Genomic DNA, 19,199 nt, shown 5'->3' with positions numbered 1-19,199 from the left:
TGCAGTTGGGGATGGCTGGCATTCTGGCAGGCAGGCGGGATCAACAGGCACACTTGGCAGGCACGGCTGGCACACTTGGCCAGCATGGCTGGCACTCTGGGCAGACAGGTGGTCATGGCTGGCAGGCGAGCATGGCTAGCAGGACTAGAACTGGTTCGGGTAGGACAGAAACATAGGCAGGTATGAGTAAGGAACAGATAGGAACCAGTTCAGACTGGAGGGACAGGAACTGTTTCAGGAGACACGGGAACATAGGCTGGAATGAGTAGGATAAGGGAGCAGGTAGGAATCAGTACAGGCTGGAGGGACAAGGACACCCCGGTCAGTGGGGCGGGAGCAGAGCAAAGCCACATGATGTGGAGAGCAGGACTGAGCCGCAGGAGGCAAGATGGGAGCAGAGCAGAACCACAGGTGGCAGAGCAGAGCAGAACCACAGGAGGCGGAGCAGAGCAGAACCGCAGGAGGTGGAGCAAAGAGCAGAATCGCAGGAGGCAGAACAAAGAGCAGAGCCACAGGAGGCGAGGCAAAGAAAAGAGCCGCATGAGGTGGAGCAAAGAGCAGAGCTGCAGGAGGTGGAGCAAAGAGCAGAGCCACAAGAGGCAGAGCAAAGAGCAGAGCCACAGGAGGAGGAGCAAAGAGCAAAGCCGCAGGAGGCGGAGCAAAGAGCAGAAGGAGTGAACACAAGGAAACACTCAGTGGAATAGGATAGTCTGCAGACTGGGATACAAACGGACACGGGTATAGGACTAAGTTCAGACAAGATCAGGAACTGGACAAGGCAGAGAAACAAGGATTCATACCAGGGTACGAAGCCCCACTGGGTTGCTGAAACGAGAGACACAGGTACAGGCCAGGGTACGAAGCCCCCTGGGTGGCTGAAACGAGAGACACAGCAAGACAGGACCTGGCAACTCAGCAGCATGACATTAACTGAGTAAATATGTTGCTCGAGCATCCCTCTAGGGGAGGGAATGCCTTAAGTACCTGATGCCTCTTGGTAATTGACATGGGACACCTTAAGAAGGTGCACACAGTCACTATAAGAAACAGGAAGTGCCACCGCCCTAAGCATACAGCCAGGAGGTATTAAACAAGCAAGGACATGAGGCCCAGAGCATGGAGCCGGCAGAGGACAGAACTCACAGCATAGCCAGGAGTGGTGAGTAAGAGGGGAGATGGGAATCCATACAGCAATGCCGGCAGGGATGTTACAGATACGATGAGTTAAGATGACAGTCAAGAGCCTGCTGAAGGCCCCCTAAACTATCATTTTTGATACTCCTCTGAAGGTCAGCTATAGGTTGTGCAGGATATGACTAGGATCATTATTGTTATTTCATATATTATTTTGTAATGGGTGCATCCCAGCCATGATATTGCTGCTTTTAAGCACCCAAGCATCCATACCTACAAGGCCAAATATAGCCAAACGCCTCACCAAAAAGGTAACTTGAATCTTACAAAGTCATTAGTACTAATTATATTAGTAGTCCCTGGGGCAGGGACACTTTTGGATCACATTTGGTTCCAAACTGTGACTATGTTTATACGCCCCTGGGCTTTACATGTGCAACGGAAGAGTCATTCCTGTTTAAAGGGAGCCTGTCAGCAGGATTGTGCTGAGTAACCTACAGACACTGTCAGGTCGGCGCAGTAATACTGATTAAAGCTATACCTGGGTTGATGAAATCCATCTTGTGGTTGCTGTTTAATCTTTATTTTCAATTTTCCATTAATGAGATTCTGGTGCTTGTTTGCAGGGCTTTATGTGGTGCTCTGCTTATCCTTATACTCACCCTTATGGGCTTATGACATTTATTCCTCAGTGACCTGCCCACTATTTTACATGTATAAGGTGCATCTAATTCTTTTATTTGCTGATAAAAATTTATTCAGAAAAAATAAATCTGTCTCAAAATGGCTCCAACAAGATGGCACCAGCGGCGCCTGCGTAGTAGCATCTATCGGATCGCCGATAGATGCTACAGTGCAGGCGTGGATGACGTCATCTTGGTGGAGACAATTTATTTTTTTTCTGAATAACTTTATATCAGCAAATAAAATGATTAAATGAATATTATACAGTATATGCGATCATGAAAATCCATCAGTATTACCTAAATCAATGATATTGACAGGGGCATATGGAAATAACCACTTATAAAGTACTGTATTTGTCTAAAAGTTACATAATTTTATTAAACATTCTAAAAACACATATATTCAATTAGAAAGGTTAACAAGATGCCTCTTGTGTGAGGGAGGCCTGCCAGAAAAAGCCGCATATATATTATGGAGACTAGATGGCAGCCCGATTCTAAAGAATCGGGAGTCTAGAATCCATATATACTTTATTTATTCAAATGTAAGAATAATACAATTAATAAATAATAGTAAGAAAGAACAAAAAATGGCTGCACTCACCAGCTCTTGACAATTCTTGACAGTACGGCACATTTCTGATTGGTCGCTCGCGGCAGGCGGCAACCAATCAGAAAAGTGCCGCGCACCACGAAGGCATATATCTTTGTCCACCCTGAGCGGGTGTAGGACGCTGGTGACGTCACTTATCTCCGGACATTATCTCCGGACAAAGCCACGGAAGTTGGCACAAATTGCCGGAAGTAGTATTCTAGGCAATTATATATTAGATTTTAATGTTATCAGTGTTTACCTTTGAACGTTTATATTGTATTGTCCTGTCACCAGCCATGTGTAAGATTATCGGCCGAAAGCCTCTCTGGAACCAATAATCACCCCATGTAAAGGTATCTTTATAAGTTAAAGATTCAGAATACTATGACTTTTATCATATCCTGAACAGTCAAGTTTTTTATGAACCGTTAAGGTTTTCTGGTTGAAGTAAAAAAAACTCTGAGTGTTTACAGTTTGAAACCATAAAATGTTGAAAAATTATGTCATTCTTGAGTATATCACTCAATGGTGCTCATAAACGTGTCAAATTTGATCTATAATATACTTTAATATACGTTACTTTAATCTTTAATATACTTAAGAACAGGGCCCCAGACATCACACAGGGGGTCTGAAACACCGCACAGTGGTCCAAAATATCGCTGTGCTCTGCCTGGGGCCCCATATACTGCCTGGGGCCCCTGTGCTCTGCCTGGGGCCCCATATGCTGCCTGGGGCCCCTGTGCTCTGCCTGGGGCCCCATATACTGCCTGGGGCCCCTGTGCTCTGCCTGGGGCCCCATATGCTGCCTGGGGCCCCTGTGCTCTGCCTGGGGCCCCATATGCTGCCTGGGGCCCCTGTGCTCTGCCTGGGGCCCCTGTGCTCTGCCTGGGGCCCCATGTTCTGCCTGGGGCCCCTGTGCTCTGCCTGGGGCCCCATGTTCTGCCTGGGGCCCCTGTGCTCTGCCTGGGGCCACTGTGCTCTGCCTGGGGCCCCATATGCTGCCTGGGGCCCCTGTGCTCTGCCTGGGGCCCCATATGCTGCCTGGGGCCCCTGTGCTCTGCCTGGGGCCCCTGTGCTCTGCCTGGGGCCCCATATGCTGCCTGGGGCCCCTGTGCTCTGCCTGGGGCCCCTGTGCTCTGCCTGGGGCCCCATGTTCTGCCTGGGGCCCCTGTGCTCTGCCTGGGGCCACTGTGCTCTGCCTGGGGCCCCATATGCTGCCTGGGGCCCCTGTGCTCTGCCTGGGGCCACTGTGCTCTGCCTGGGGCCCCATATGCTGCCTGGGGCCCCTGTGCTCTGCCTGGGTGTAGGACACTGGTGACGTCACTTATCTCCGGACATTATCTCCGGACATTATCTCCGGACATTAGCTCCGGACATTATCTCCGGACATTAGCTCCGGACAAAGCCACGGAAGTTGGCACAAATTGCAGGAAGTAGTATTCTAGGCAATTATATATTAGATGGGCATTTCCTGAAGGAAATACATGGTGCTTGAACAGCGCTACCAGCTTTACAGCAGCACTTTTCACACACGGGACTGGGGGGCGCGCTTACTTTTGCACCCGGGGCCGGGGGCGCGCTTACTTTTGCACCCGGGGGCGCACTTACTTTTGCACCCGGAGGCGCACTTACTTTTGCACCCGGGGGCGCACTTACTTTTGCACCCGGGGGCGCACTTACTTTTGCACCCGGGGGCGCACTTACTTTTGCATACGGGGGCGCACTTACTTTTGCACCCGGGGGTGCACTTTAGCACCCGGGGGCGCACTTACTTTTGCACCCGGGGGCGCACTTACTTTTGGGGCCGCACTTACTTTTGGTGGGCGGGGCTCCTCTGCCTCCGATTTGGTTGGTGGGGCCCCTCGTCCTCCGATTTGGTGGGTGGGGACCCTCGGCCTCCGATTTGGTGGGCGGGGACCGGCCTCCGATTTGGTGGGCGGGGACCCTCGGCCTCCGATTTGGTGGGCGGGGACCCTCGACCTCCGCTTTGGTGGGCGGGGACCCTCGGCCTCCGCTTTGGTGGGCGGGGCCCCTCGGCCTCCGATTTGGTGGGCGGGGTCCCTCTGCCTCCGATTTGGTGGGCGGGGACCCTCGGCCTCCGCTTTGGTTGGCGGGGCCCCACGGCCTCCGATTTGGTTGGTGGGGCCCCTCGTCCTCCGATTTGGTGGGTGGGGACCCTCGGCCTCCGATTTGGTGGGCGGGGACCGGCCTCCGATTTGGTGGGCGGGGACCCTCGGCCTCCGATTTGGTGGGCGGGGACCCTCGACCTCCGATTTGGTGGGCGGGGACCCTCGGCCTCCGCTTTGGTGGGCGGGGCCCCTCGGCCTCCGATTTGGTGGGCGGGGTCCCTCTGCCTCCGATTTGGTGGGCGGGGACCCTCGGCCTCCGCTTTGGTTGGCGGGGCCCCACGGCCTCCGATTTGGTGGGCGGGGTCCCTCTGCCTCCGCTTTGGTGGGCGGGGCCGCTCGGCCTTCGATTTGGTGGGCGGGGCTCCTCGGCCTCCGATTTGGTTGGTGGGGCCCCTCGGCCTCCGATTTGGTGGGCGGGGCCCCTTATCCTCCGATTTGGTGGGCAGGGACCCTTGGCCTCCGATTTGGTGGGCGGGGCCCCTCGGCCTCCGATTTGGTGGGCGGGGCCCCTCGGCCTCCGATTTGGTTGGCGGGGCCCCTCGGCCTCCGATTTGGTGGGCAGGGACCCTCGGCCTCCGATTTGGTGGGCGGGGCCCCTCGGCCTCCGATTTGGTTGGTGGGGCCCCTCGGCCTCCGATTTGGTGGGCGGGGACCCTCGGCCTCCGATTTGGTGGGCGGGGACCCTCGGCCTCCGATTTGGTGGGAGGGGACCCTCGGCCTCCGATTTGGTGGGCGGGGACCCTCGGCCTCCGATTTGGTGGGCGGGGACCCTCGGCCTCCGATTTGGTGGGCGGGGACCCTCGGCCTCCGATTTGGTGGGCGGGGACCCTCGGCCTCCGATTTGGTGGGCGGGGACCCTCGGCCTCCGATTTGGTGGGCGGGGACCCTCGGCCTCCGATTTGGTGGGCGGGGACCCTCGGCCTCCGATGTGGTGGTCGGGGCCCCTCGGCCTCCGATTTGGTGGGCGGGGCCGGGCCCCTCGGCCTCCGCTTTGGTGGGCGGGGCCGCTCGGCCTTCGATTTGTTGGGCGGGACTCCTCGGCCTTCGATTTGGTTGGCGGGGCCCCTCGGCCTCCGATTTGGTTGGCGGGGCCCCTTATCCTCCGATTTGGTGGGCAGGGACTCTCGGCCTCCGATTTGGTGGGCGGGGACCCTCGGCCTCCGATTTGGTGGGCGGGGCCCCTCGGCCTCCGATTTGGTTGGCGGGGCCCCTCGGCCTCCGATTTGGTGGGCGGGGACCCTCGGCCTCCAATTTGGTGGGCGGGGCCCCTCGGCCTCCGATTTGGTGGGTGGGGCCCCTCGGCCTCCGATTTGGTGGGCGGGGCCCCTCGGCCTCCGATGTGGTGGTCGGGGCCCCTCGGCCTCCACTTTGGTGGGCGGGGCCGGGCCCCTCGGCCTCCGCTTTGGTGCGCGGGGCCGCTCGGCCTTCGATTTGTTGGGCGGGGCTCCTCGGCCTCCGATTTGGTTGGCGGGGCCCCTCGGCCTCCGATTTGGTTGGCGGGGCCCCTTATACTCCGATTCGGTGGGCGGGGACTCTCGGCCTCCGATTTGGTGGGCGGGGACCCTCGGCCTCCGATTTGGTGGGCGGGGCCCCTCGGCCTCCGATTTGGTTGGTGGGGCCCCTCGGCCTCCGATTTGGTGGGCGGGGCCCCTCGGCCTCCGATTTGGTTGGTGGGGCCCCTCGGCCTCCGATTTGGTGGGCGGGGACCCTCGGCCTCCGATTTGGTGGGCGGGGACCCTCGGCCTCCGATTTGGTGGGCGGGGACCCTCGGCCTCCGATTTGGTGGGCGGGGACCCTCGGCCTCCGATTTGGTGGGCGGGGACCCTCGGCCTCCGATTTGGTGGGCGGGGCCCCTCGGCCTCCGATGTGGTGGTCGGGGCCCCTCGGCCTCCGATTTGGTGGGCGGGGCCGGGCCCCTCGGCCTCCGCTTTGGTGGGCGGGGCCGCTCGGCCTTCGATTTGTTGGGCGGGACTCCTCGGCCTTCGATTTGGTTGGCGGGGCCCCTCGGCCTCCGATTTGGTTGGCGGGGCCCCTTATCCTCCGATTTGGTGGGCAGGGACTCTCGGCCTCCGATTTGGTGGGCGGGGACCCTCGGCCTCCGATTTGGTGGGCGGGGCCCCTCGGCCTCCGATTTGGTTGGCGGGGCCCCTCGGCCTCCGATTTGGTGGGCGGGGACCCTCGGCCTCCGATTTGGTGGGCGGGGCCCCTCGGCCTCCGATTTGGTGGGCGGGGCCCCTCGGCCTCTGATGTGGTGGTCGGGGCCCCTCGGCCTCCACTTTGGTGGGCGGGGCCGGGCCCCTCGGCCTCCGCTTTGGTGGGCGGGGCCGCTCGGCCTTCGATTTGTTGGGCGGGGCTCCTCGGCCTCCGATTTGGTTGGCGGGGCCCCTCGGCCTCCGATTTGGTTGGCGGGGCCCCTTATACTCCGATTCGGTGGGCGGGGACTCTCGGCCTCCGATTTGGTGGGCGGGGACCCTCGGCCTCCGATTTGGTGGGCGGGGCCCCTCGGCCTCCGATTTCGTTGGCGGGGCCCCTCGGCCTCCGATTTGGTGGGCGGGGACCCTCGGCCTCCGATTTGGTGGGCGGGGCCCCTCGGCCTCCGATTTGGTTGGTGGGGCCCCTTGGCCTCCGATTTGGTGGGCGGGGACCCTCGGCCTCCGATTTGGTGGGCGGGGACCCTCGGCCTCCGATTTGGTGGGCGGGGACCCTCGGCCTCCGATTTGGTGGGCGGGGACCGTCGGCCTCCGATTTGGTGGGCGGGGACCCTCGGCCTCCAATTTGGTGGGCGGGGACCCTCGGCCTCCGATTTGGTGGGCGGGGACCCTCGGCCTCCGATTTGGTGGGCGGGGCCCCTCGGCCTCCGATGTGGTGGTCGGGGCCCCTCGGCCTCCGCTTTGGTGGGCGGGGCCGTGCCCCTCGGCCTCCGCTTTGGTGGGCGGGGCCGCTCGGCCTTCGATTTGGTTGGCGGGGCCCCTCGGCCTCCGATTTGGTGTGTGCTCTGCCTGGGGCCACTGTGCTCTGCCTGGGGCCCCATATGCTGCCTGGGGCCCCTGTGCTCTGCCTGGGGCCCCATATGCTGCCTGGGGCCCCTGTGCTCTGCCTGGGGCCCCTGTGCTCTGCCTGGGGCCCCATGTTCTGCCTGGGGCCCCTGTGCTCTGCCTGGGGCCACTGTGCTCTGCCTGGGTGTAGGACACTGGTGACGTCACTTATCTCCGGACATTAGCTCCGGACATTAGCTCCGGACATTAGCTCCGGACAAAGCCACGGAAGTTGGCACAAATTGCAGGAAGTAGTATTCTAGGCAATTATATATTAGTAGTGTTGAGCATTCCGATGCTGCAAGTATCGGGTATCGGCCGATACTTGCTGTATCGGAATTCCGATACCGGGATTCCGATACTCTTGTGGTATCGGGTATCGGGTATCGCAACAACATTAATGTTAAAATGTGTAAAAGAGAGAATTAAAATAAAAAATATCGCTATCCTCACCTCTCCGACGCAGCCGGGACTTCAGCGAGGGAACCGGCAGCGTTGTTTGTTTAAAATTCGCGCTATTACTTGGTTACGTGAATTCCCGGCTTGTGATTGGTCAGGTCGGCCATGTTGCCGGGACGCGGACCAATCACAGCAAGCCGTGACGAAATTACGTCACGGCTTGCTGTGATTGGTCCGCGTCCCGGCAATATGGCCGCCCTGACCAATCACAAGCCGTGACGTCACGGGAGGCTGGACACGCGCCCATTTTAAAATGAGCGCGTCCAGCCTCCCGGCTTGTGATTGGTTGACCGCGGCGCAACCAATCACAAGCCGTGACGTCACGGGAGGCTGGACACGCGCCCATTTTAAAATGAGCGCGTCCAGCCTCCCGGCTTGTGATTGGTTGACCGCGGCGCAACCAATCACAAGCCGTGACGTCACGGGAGGCTGGACACGCGCCCATTTTAAAATGAGCGCGTGTCCAGCCTCCCGTGACGTCACGGCTTGTGATTGGTCAGGGCGGCCATATTGCCGGGACGCGGACCAATCACAGCAAGCCGTGACGTAATTTCGTCACGGCTTGCTGTGATTGGTCCGCGTCCCGGCAACATGGCCGACCTGACCAATCACAAGCCGGGAATTCACGTAACCAAGTAATAGCGCGAATTTTAAACAAACAACGCTGCCGGTTCCCTCGCTGAAGTCCCGGCTGCGTCGGACAGGTGAGTATAGCGATATTTTTTATTTTAATTCTTTCTTTTACACATTTATATGGTTCCCAGGGCCTGAAGGAGAGTTTCCTCTCCTTCAGACCCTGGGAACCATCAGGAATACCGTCCGATACCTGAGTCCCATTGACTTGTATTGGTATCGGGTATCGGTATCGGATTGGATCCGATATTTTGCCGGTATCGGCCGATACTTTCCGATACCGATACTTTCAAGTATCGGACGGTATCGCTCAACACTATATATTAGATAATAAAAATGTCCTTGTGGACTTATGCAGGACAATACCCATTTGAACTATCAATAGGTTCATATATCATATAAGTTCAGACTTGATGTGTTGGGCCCAGCAGTCTCCTTTTAAGGTATTAACATAAAGTGAAATCAGGGTACAAGTGCCCAGATGAATATGTTATAAATATTAATCTTAAAAAAACTGCCTAACAATCCGTGTCAAATGTGAAAAGACAATGAAAATAAATTTTACCTATAGAGAGGGGAATCCCAAAGCAAAGTCCAGTGTGTAGTTGGGGGATCTGGCCGTTCTTCCAGGGGTGGAGGGAAGCACGGCCAGATCCCGCAACTACTACTACCACATGAAGACCCCCCACAGGCCACCCCAGAGCTAGAAAATCTCAGTAACTAAAAACTGCAAATACAGATGGAACAACCACAAGACGGATTTTATCACCAGGTATCATTTTAATCAGTGTAGGGCGCAGTGGATAGCACAGCAGCCTTGCAGCATTGGAGTCCTGGGTTCAAACCCCACTAAGGCAACATCTGCAAAGAGTTTGTATGTTCTCTCCGTGTTTGCGTGGGTTTCCTCCGGGTACTCCGGTTTCCTCCCACATTCCAAAGACATACTGATAGGGAATTTAGATTGTGAGCCCCAATGAGGACAGCGACGATAATGTGTGCAACCTGTAAAGCGCTGCGGAATATGTTAGCGCTATATAAAAATAAATATTATTATTATTATTATAGTGTAATGGCACCAACCTGACAGTGTCTGTAGGTTACTGTGCACAATCCTGCAGACAGGTTCCCTTTAAGTTGACTGTTTCTTTATGTGGAGAGCTATATGTGCCTTCTTTTATAGCATGTAAAACTGGCAAGTAAAATATTAAAAACTGGGAGTCCTCAGTGGTTGATACCTCTTGATGGCTAGCTGAAAAGATGATAGTAAATAGCAGCTTTCAAGACTTCTTGGGTTTCGAAAGCTTGCTATTTGTTACCATCTTTTCAGGTAGCCTTTAAAAGGTATCAACCACTGAGGACTCTCAACTTTCAATATTTTATCTGCTGGCTAACATGATACAAATATATATTTTTCCTGTTGTAGCTGATAACTCATCTTCTTTTCTTACATTATGTTATTTCAGTACTCAAGGATTTCAAAGCAGTATGGGATAGACATTTACCTGAAGAAGGAATATCTACAGTATACAGGATCAGTGAAAGAGAGAGGTGTTCTGTACCTTCTCACATCACTCAACGAGGTACGGTCTAATTCTTGAATTAACACATGTTAATTGTTATAAAAACATGTTTGTTTTTATAACAAGGTGAAACTAAAGGGCTTTTACACTGCAAGATGATCATGAGAAACCAATGTTAAAAAGGCTCATTTCATGATTATCTTATTGTGTAAAGCAAACTGCCGATCACCCGATGAATAAGCAAAAATGCTCATTCATCGGGTGAAATGATTTTTTATGCTGCATAGAAATCATAATTCTCGACTGTTCATCATCCTGTGTAGTCAGGACTCTCACTGCCTAGAACCATGGCAGCCTATACCCTATGAATGATCTAGTATATATTTCTCAGTGCACATCGTTCACTTTTGTTTGCCTGTTTCAAACAACTGCAAAATGGTAAAAGATTACCAATCGGTTGTCGTGTCTTGCCACCGATCCATCCATGTAAATGTACCATAAAAGTATTGAAGAGACTGCTCGAGGGTGTTTGCTATTGTGAGATTATTCTCCAGTCTAACATTCATACAGCAGATGTGCCATCAGATTGTATAATACAAATTGCCTACATTCATAAATACATCTTTTAGACATGATGAAGTTCTGATTTGTGCTTTCTTTAAAAGTGTGTTTCAGAATGGTTGTGTAAAACTGATTGGCCGATACTGATATTAAAGTGAAAATTTTTGAGTTCAGCTAAAAGACAGGTTCAGTGGAATGTCTTTCAGGGGCTGTATTGCAGACCGCAATGTGTGGACTGACCACGGATTTCCTGACCCGAACTTGCCAAAAAGTGCAAGAAATAATAATCCAGCTGTGTAACGAATGGAAGCGGAGGCACAGGTGGTGAAGTTCACATTCATTTTTTATTGAGATTTTTGTGGAACCTCGGGACCACGGTCTGTGGGGCTCTGAAGGGGGCATGACTACATGAGCCCCAGGCACCCTTGGTAAGACCCCTCATACAGGGTCAGAATGGAATGCTTGGGGGACACAAGTGCTACCTCCAGTTAGACCTCGGACACGAGGCAGCTGTCCAAGTGGGACAGACGGACAAGCAGGGATAACAGATGTCGTGGAGCTGACATAGGTGGTACTGGCGTTGTCCAGAGGTACAGATGGCTGAATGGCAGGACGTGACGAAACTCGCGTAGACAGAACGGTCGTCGTCCAGGATAGCCGTGTAACTGGTAGCTGATAGTCTATGGACACAAACAGTGTAAATGGAGCACTGGCAGAACACTTCAGATGCTAAAGCACACACTAGCCAAAACCGGAAGTTAGCAACAGAAGATACTTGTTGCTCCGGCACCCTCCCTATGGCAGAGGGGCCTGAAATAGTAATTACTAACACATGATTGTTCAGAAGTACTTTTTGAAAGATGCACTCTGTGTCTTTAAGATCCTCTACCTGAGGACCTGTTGGCCGCGCACCAGGAAGCAAAGGGAAGAGAGGAAGCGGGGGCTGCAGCAGGACGGTGTGGGGTCAGCACAGAGCGGGAGTCCCGCTGGGGACCCTGCAAAGTTACGAGACCGGGTGTAACAAGCTGTAGTTTGTACTGAGCAGCATGACATCTCAGCAACAGCAGGGTGGAGGGACAGTGCGGAGCTGTCAATAATCTAGGTGTGTGGAGATTTAGTTTACATCTTCAAAGGGGATTATCCTGCTATTCTGACCTGCATTTCAAATTAAGCACACCCATCAGGTCTAAAATATCTATTGATTTTCTATTCTATTTAATGTATTCATATGTATTTATATTGCAAAATCTAGATAGGTCCACTTTAAACATATATGTAAGACCTTGCAAAAGAATAAATTGGAAAGGTGGTCTAGATTCAAAATTAATAACTCCTGAACCCAGACTCTAATTTTAATGAAGAGCTTAATGAACATGTAAAAGTACCTTGTTAAATTACATAGGAGGTGTCAGCATATTTGCAAACCCCTTTTCACCTAACCATACAGAACTCTACAAACATATAAAGGCCAATTTTCCCTATTTCACATATTTTACAGTTGTTCTGACCAATTCGAATGCACATTTTTGGTCAAATTAGATGCGCACAATTTTAAAGGTGTATATTTACCATAACACAACTTGAAAAGCGCCCCCTTCTGAGACCCCTAATGATCAACTGTAATCTAGGGGAAACCAGCTGTGTCCAGTTTTCCTAGAGCTACAGTGTCCATTCCTAGAAGTCATTAATATAAATGTTCTTTTTGTAACCACTCTCCCATCAAAAAATACAAAGGTCCACCAAAATGTTAACCAATATGGTAAGCTATGAACCTTCTATCCTTGTAAAAGAGAAAAGTAATTTTCCAAATTTTGCTATAACTGTAAAATTGGGGAACCCTGTGTGAGTTTCCTCACCAATGGAATGGTGCCATCCTCATCTGGGATTTTCTACTAATGGCAAGATACAGTATCTGCTTGGTCCTCCCTATGCTGTTTAAACCTTTGATGACAAAGTGCCCTTATAAACGGTATGCTGTAACTTTTGTATCCGACATCTCATAAGTTGATTATCTGAGTAAATACACTCTTGGAAGCAAATATAATGCAATATTCATTTTCTTTTAGAGATATAGTACAGATATAACCCAAATATGTAACTGATTTGACTCTACAATACTTCAGGGGAATCTGTAAGAAGGTTTTTGCTATTTAATCTGAAACCAACATAATGTAGAGCAGTGTTTCCCAAACTCCAGTCCTCACGGCTACCAAAAGCTCATGTTTTCAGAATTTTCAGGTGATGGGATTGTGTAAAGCTGTCAGAAATTGCCACAGGTTCTCTTACCTGTGAAATACTAAGAAAATCCTGAATAATGTCTTGGGGGCCCTGAGGACCGGAGTTTGGGAAACATTGATCTATAGTAAGAGATCCTGATTACAAGCATGTGCCACTTACTAGGCTGTGTGCTGTAGATACAATACAATCAGTGTTTTATCAGCAGGAGATTATCACTACAGGACTAGGTCTAACGTGCAAGCAGTGGAATAAGTGACACATCGCAGAGTCTATGCTCCTACATCATGCTGCTCTCAGATTGCATAGCAGAAACCTACGGACAGATTCTTTTTCACTGTCTACACTATCAATTATAACTTTTTTGTTTCACAGGATCAGCAAAGGAAAGGAGTGATTGTAGCTACAGACAGTAATTTTGCCATGGCTGTGGCTTACCATGCGTCTGAGTTACAAATCCCTGTGTTTGTCATAATGTCAGCTGGAACATCTCCAAACCGGGTCAAAATGTGCCGTGACTATGGTGCTATGGTTATTTTATTTGGACCCACAGCAAGAGATGCTCAGAGCCATGCCCGGAGACTGGCACAAGAGAATGGATACCTCTATATTGAGGAGTAAGTATGATCTTGACTATTATCCACCATCAGTGCTGATTACAGCTTTTCTGCTGCTTGAGGGAAAAATTGAAATGGTGTCCCTCCCCACAATGCAATAAAAACTAGCAGTGAAAAAACACAATTTCATTACTTTTTTATGATTTTGTCACTTGTATCACTTTATGCGGTAATAACTCTGAAGTGCTTCATCAGATCCCACTGATTCTGAGATTGTTTTTTCATGATAGTTATGTCACACAACATAGTTCATAAATAACATTTCCCACATGTTTACTTTACACCATTACAACTTTTTGAAACATAATTTTCTTTTGTTAGGAAGTTATAAGGGTTAAAATTTGACCAGCGATTTCTCAATTTTCCAACCAAATTTACATAACTATTTTTTTAGTGACCACATTATATTTGAAGTGACTTTGAGGGGTCTACATAATAGAAAATACCCAAAAGACAAGGGTTAAATGAAAAAATGGACCCCAAAATATGTCTTGCAATTTCTCCTAAATGTATTGATACCCTATATGTGGGAGAAAACCAATATTTGGGTGCATGGCAGGGATCAGAAAGGAAGGAGCAAAATTTTACTTTTTGAATGCAAAATTTGCTGGAATAATTAGCAGATGACATGTTTTTGTAGAGCCACTGATGTGCCTAAACATTGGAACCTCTCCACAAGTGATACCACTTTAGAAAGAGACCCCTCAGGGAACTTATCTAGATGTGTGATGAGCACCTTGAATCCCCAGGTGCATTACAGAAGTTTATAACATTAAGCCAAAAATATAAAACAAAATCAAATTTTTTCCCACAAACATGTTTTTAGCTCCAAATTTTGATGGAATGGTCTACCAGTGTCATGTCACATTTGGAGATCCCTGTATGTGTGTAAACAGTGGAAAACTCCCACAAGAGACCCATTGTTGAAGCTAGGAAGGAAGGAATCTGTCTAAGGGTATGTGCACACGGTGCGGATTTTGCTGCGTATCTGCAGCTGTTTTCCATGAGTTTACAGTACCATGGAAAACAAGAACCGCAGTGCACATGCTGAGGAAAAAAACGCGCGGAAATGCCGCAGTTTACATTCCACAGCATGTCAATTCTTTGTGTGGATTCCACTGCGGTTTACACCTGCTCCATAATAGGAATCCACAGGTGTAAACCGCAGGTGGAATCCGCACAAAAACCATGGTAAATCCGCAGTAATTCCGCAGTGAATCCGCAGGTAATCTGCAGTGCGGTTTACCTGCGGATTTACAAAAACAGGTGCGGAAAAATCCGCAGACATCCTATCTACGTGTGCACATACCCTCAATGTGTGGTGACTCGTGAGCACCTTGAAACCACAGTTGCTTCACAGAATTTCTCCTTCACCTCATTGGGGGAAACAGACCGTCGGTGTTATGCTGCTGCCATTAGGAGGCTGACACCAAGTGATACAAAGAAAGTTAGCTCCTCCTCTGCAGTATACACCCTCCTGCTGGCTCCCAGAGAACCAGTTCATGCTTAGTGTCCGTAGGAGACAAATGGGTCTGCTATTCATACTTTTTTATTTTATTGCTTTTTTTCAAAATTTACCTTTTGCTATTTTTTCTGCAAGGAATGTAGGGGAGACTGATCCTTTCAAGGGTCCGATCTCCCCCAACCAACAACAGGCGAGTATGTGGAGTGTCGCCTTCACGTATCCTCTCCTGCGACATGGGATGCCATGTATGAGCTACCTAGGGGCGACGGTTCCCTTCAGGGCGCTGATCTCCCCGCACCAGCAACAGACAGGAACATGGAGTGTACCCCCTTCTGAGCCAGGCTACGTGCGGATACAGCCCTGTTTCATCCTAGGGGAGCAAACCCTTAGGATACACCCATGCTGCTCCCACCGCACCACCACTGATTGAACAGCGGTGCTGCAAGGAGCTGGATGGTCCCTTTCTACCTCCCTTACAAAAGGGGACGGTGGATTGAAGGTTCCTGCACTGCCCGAGTCACAGACCTAACCTGCAAGCAGAGTGCCAGCTCTGCCTTCCCTCCTCCAGCTCCGGCGGTGAGTTCAGGATCCGTGGGGGCACTCGTGCAGCGTGTCGCGGCCCATCGTGATAATTTTCCGGCCAGGCTCCGGTAAGTTACTCTCCCGCTTCAGCACCTCACCAGCGTTCCGGCAGTGAGTTTTGGGGACAAGGGGGTTCCTGCAGCGCGTCACGGCCCTCATGGTCCATTTCCGGCTGGGCACCAGTAATTTACTCCCCGGCTTCCGCTGGCGCTAGGCCGCAACCTGGTAGCTCCACCCACAAACGTTCCCTCCGTCCGGCACCAAAAAACTTAGTCCTCTGCATACGGCCGCGTATAGGCCGCAACCCGGAGGCTCCGCCCACACGATGAGGCGTTAACAGCGGCCCCTCCCACAATCCTGGCATTTTTTGTATTCTCGGGGGCCATCTTCCTGCCCCCTATACCGCTTCTGGACATGTGCACCGGGAAGTGGTCCCCCTTTTTACCTGCAAGGATCCTGTCTTTGAGCACTGAGGCCAGCGCTAATCTACATAGGGATTGGGCCACAGGATCTGGAACACAGGACCTGGGTTATAGGATCTGAGCCCAAGATCTGGGACACAGCATCTGCTCAGGGTAAGGGACCGCTGCAATACCCCCTCCCCTCGGCAGTATCCCCTTCTACAATTTCTATAGGAATCTCTGTAAGAGTGCTGATAGAAGGGTACATTATGTCTCAGTCCACAGCTGTATCTCCTGCCAGTCTGCATTCCCCAAAGCGCAGAACTCGCCACTCTGCAAAGCCTGCAACCACAAAAAAGCTCAGTAGCCCTCCACTGTCACCAAGCCCAGTGTGCCCAGTCCCCCTAAGTGGGCTTCATCACTGTCACAATCCATGGCTTCTATGGCGAAAGCGATTGAATCCCTTCGTGGATCAGATAGCTCCCATATCTGAGGTAGGTGGATCCTCCCCTACCAGGGGGCAGTCGGCTAACAGGGGCCGCAAGCATTCTAGAAACGTGCAGGTATCTAGAAAACAGATCCATAGTACGTCTACCAAGCTATCATGTGTCTTGGCATCCACGAGCACCTCTTCTCTCTCTCTCTCTGAGACCATCATCCACAATCTGTAGGTTGACGAGAACTCCTGTTCTGCTCCACATCACGCACTGTCCTTCAAAATGACTAAATTCATGCAACATAGGATGCAATGCCTGGGATGATTTTTAGAGGCGATGGGTCACTTAAAGGGCACCGATCTTCCCACGCCATCAACAGATGATCACATGGAGTGTCGCCTCCATGTATCCTCTCCTACAGCCAGGCCTAATGCCAGACAAACTGTCCTGTCTTCCCAGGGGCCTGAACTCCGTGGATATACAGTGGCACCCCTTTTAGCATCGGAGCAGCCCCCACTGCATCACCACTGTATAGTGGATGATGCAAGGAGGCGGACGGTCCCTCTCCACTTCCCTGTTAAGGGGATGGTGAATCGAGGATTCATCTCTTCAACCCTACACCATCCAAAGACAGCAGCAACAGCAAGAGATGGTTTATCTTGATCTGCTGGATACAGGTGCATTCTACCACTCAGCTTTCTCAGGGTAGGCTAAAAAAAAATCTAAAGAGTAGATTGGGTCGAGTCTCCTGTCGTAGACACCAGTTTCCCTACTAACTTCCAAAACCCTTCTATCCCGGCCGAATGGGTGATCAATTAAAAATCCCTTGGGCCGTCAGATGGAAAATCTGGTTCATTCTGTCTTTGCAACCTCGGGTTCAACACTCTACCCTTCCATGGGTTGCTAAAGCAATGGACTCCTGATCGGATACCTTAACTACTTTGATTCAGAGCAGTAACCTTCTCCCAGAAGCAATACGGATGTCCAATCAAATCTTTTGAGCGGGAGATTATGTGGTCCATGCCTCTTTGGACACGGCTACTTGCGCTGCGCTGTCAGCAGCAAATGCCATTACATTCAAAAGAGCATTGTGGCTCAGAGGCTGGAAAGCGGACCCTAAGTCCAAAAAGTCTCTAACATCACTCTCTTTCCAGAGGGTTGGTTATCGGTGAGAACTTGGAACAAATAAAGACTGGCTCACTACTTCTTTCCAGTCAGGGCTTGTTCCGCACAGGAGCAAGGGTCACAAGTTTCCTATAGACCCAACCAGCAGTGGAAGGGGTGGTCTAGACAGGCTAGATCTCAGGATTCTAGATTCCAAATAAAAGGATGGGAAAAGTAAGACCGACCCTGGATCTCAAACTTCTAACAAGTTTGTCAAGGCCCGCCTTTCTCAGATGGAGTCCTTCCGTTCGGTCATTACCTCCACGAAAAAGAGTGGTGGGTCTGGCAGTCCATTGAAATTTGGGCTGCTTATCTCCAAATTCTGATTTTTTCCCCCTTGCCAAAAATTGCTGCGCTTCACCATTCAGGAACAGCATTTCAATTCACGGCTTTGCCTTTAGGCCTTGCTACCACTCCCAGAGTGTTCTCAAGGGTCATGGCGGCTGTCATGTCCATGTTATACTCTCGGGTCATGCTCGTCCTGTCCTATCTGGACAACTTCTAGCCAAGGGAACGTCCTTCAGGACTGCACTGAGTCCGTCTGTATCACTTGCGATACCCTTTCTCGCCTGGACTGGCTGATAAACTTAAGCAAGTCTTCCCCATCTCCAGCCCAGCAGTTATCATTTTTTAGGATGATCCTGGACACCTCCAGAGGTGGTGATGCAAGGCCTTTCCCTCCAACAGGAAGCTTGCACCCTCATTCCATCCATTTTGCTATGAGCTTACTGGGAAAAATGGGGGTGGCAATGGAAGCAGTCCTGTTGTGAATTCTGCTCTTGGGCTCCCTCCGGTGGTTGTTGGTGGTAGTGCAGTTGTCTTGGTGTTGTAATCTAGGGCAGGTGTTTCTGCTGATTGCAGCTCTACTGGGTATTTAGGTGTGCAGGATCCATGAGTCCTTGCCAGTTGTCCATTGTTCTTGGAGGGATTGCATCTCTCTCTGGTTCCTCATGCCCTGCTGCCAATTCAGCTAAGATAAGTGTCTGTTTTTTTGTCTCTGTGCACACATGCAGTGTGCTTTGCAATTCAGTGCAATTCATTGTGTTTTTGTCCAGCTTAGACTTTGTTTGGATTTTTCAGTCATGCTGGATTCTCAGGAGATGCAGATATACTTTCTATGTCTTTAGTTAGATGTAGAATATTTGCATTATCTGCTGTGGATATTTTTAGGATTTTAATACTGACCGCTTAGAATTCTGTCCTATCCTTTTCTATTTAGCTAGAAGTGCCTCTTTTGCTAAATCCTGTTTTTCTGCCTGCGTGTCTTTCCTCTTATACTCACAGTCAATATTTGTGGGGGGCTGCCTATCCTTTGGGGTTCTGCTCTGAGGCAAGATAGAATTCCCATTTCCGTCTATAGGGGTATTTAGTCCTCCGGCTGTGTCGAGGTGTCTAGGACGTGTTAGGTACACCCCACGGCTACTTCTAGTTGCGGTGTCAGTTTAGGGTTTGCGGTCAGTACAGGTACCACCTACTCCTGAGAAAGTCTCTCATGCGGCTCCACGGTCACCGGATCATAACACAGTCCCCTTCTTTCCGCTTG

The 19,199-nt window shown here is 51.3% G+C and overlaps 1 protein-coding gene across 3 annotated transcripts in view; it reads left to right on the top strand.

Moving 5' to 3' along the window:
* LOC143770113 (L-threonine ammonia-lyase-like) overlaps positions 1 to 19,199 on the top strand; it is a 441,011-nt gene that overhangs the window by 115,563 nt on the left and 306,249 nt on the right. For all 3 annotated transcript variants that reach the window (XM_077259383.1, XM_077259382.1, XM_077259381.1), the window contains 2 exons: positions 10,138 to 10,254; positions 13,366 to 13,607. In XM_077259383.1, the coding sequence (XP_077115498.1) occupies positions 10,138 to 10,254; positions 13,366 to 13,607 (359 nt within the window). The remainder of the gene's footprint in view (positions 1 to 10,137; positions 10,255 to 13,365; positions 13,608 to 19,199) is intronic.

This window comes from Ranitomeya variabilis, chromosome 4 (assembly GCF_051348905.1).
Source record: "Ranitomeya variabilis isolate aRanVar5 chromosome 4, aRanVar5.hap1, whole genome shotgun sequence".
NCBI lineage: Eukaryota > Metazoa > Chordata > Amphibia > Anura > Dendrobatidae > Ranitomeya > Ranitomeya variabilis.
Note: the sequence above shows the minus strand (reverse complement) of the source record. Positions and strands in the feature narration are given on the sequence as shown.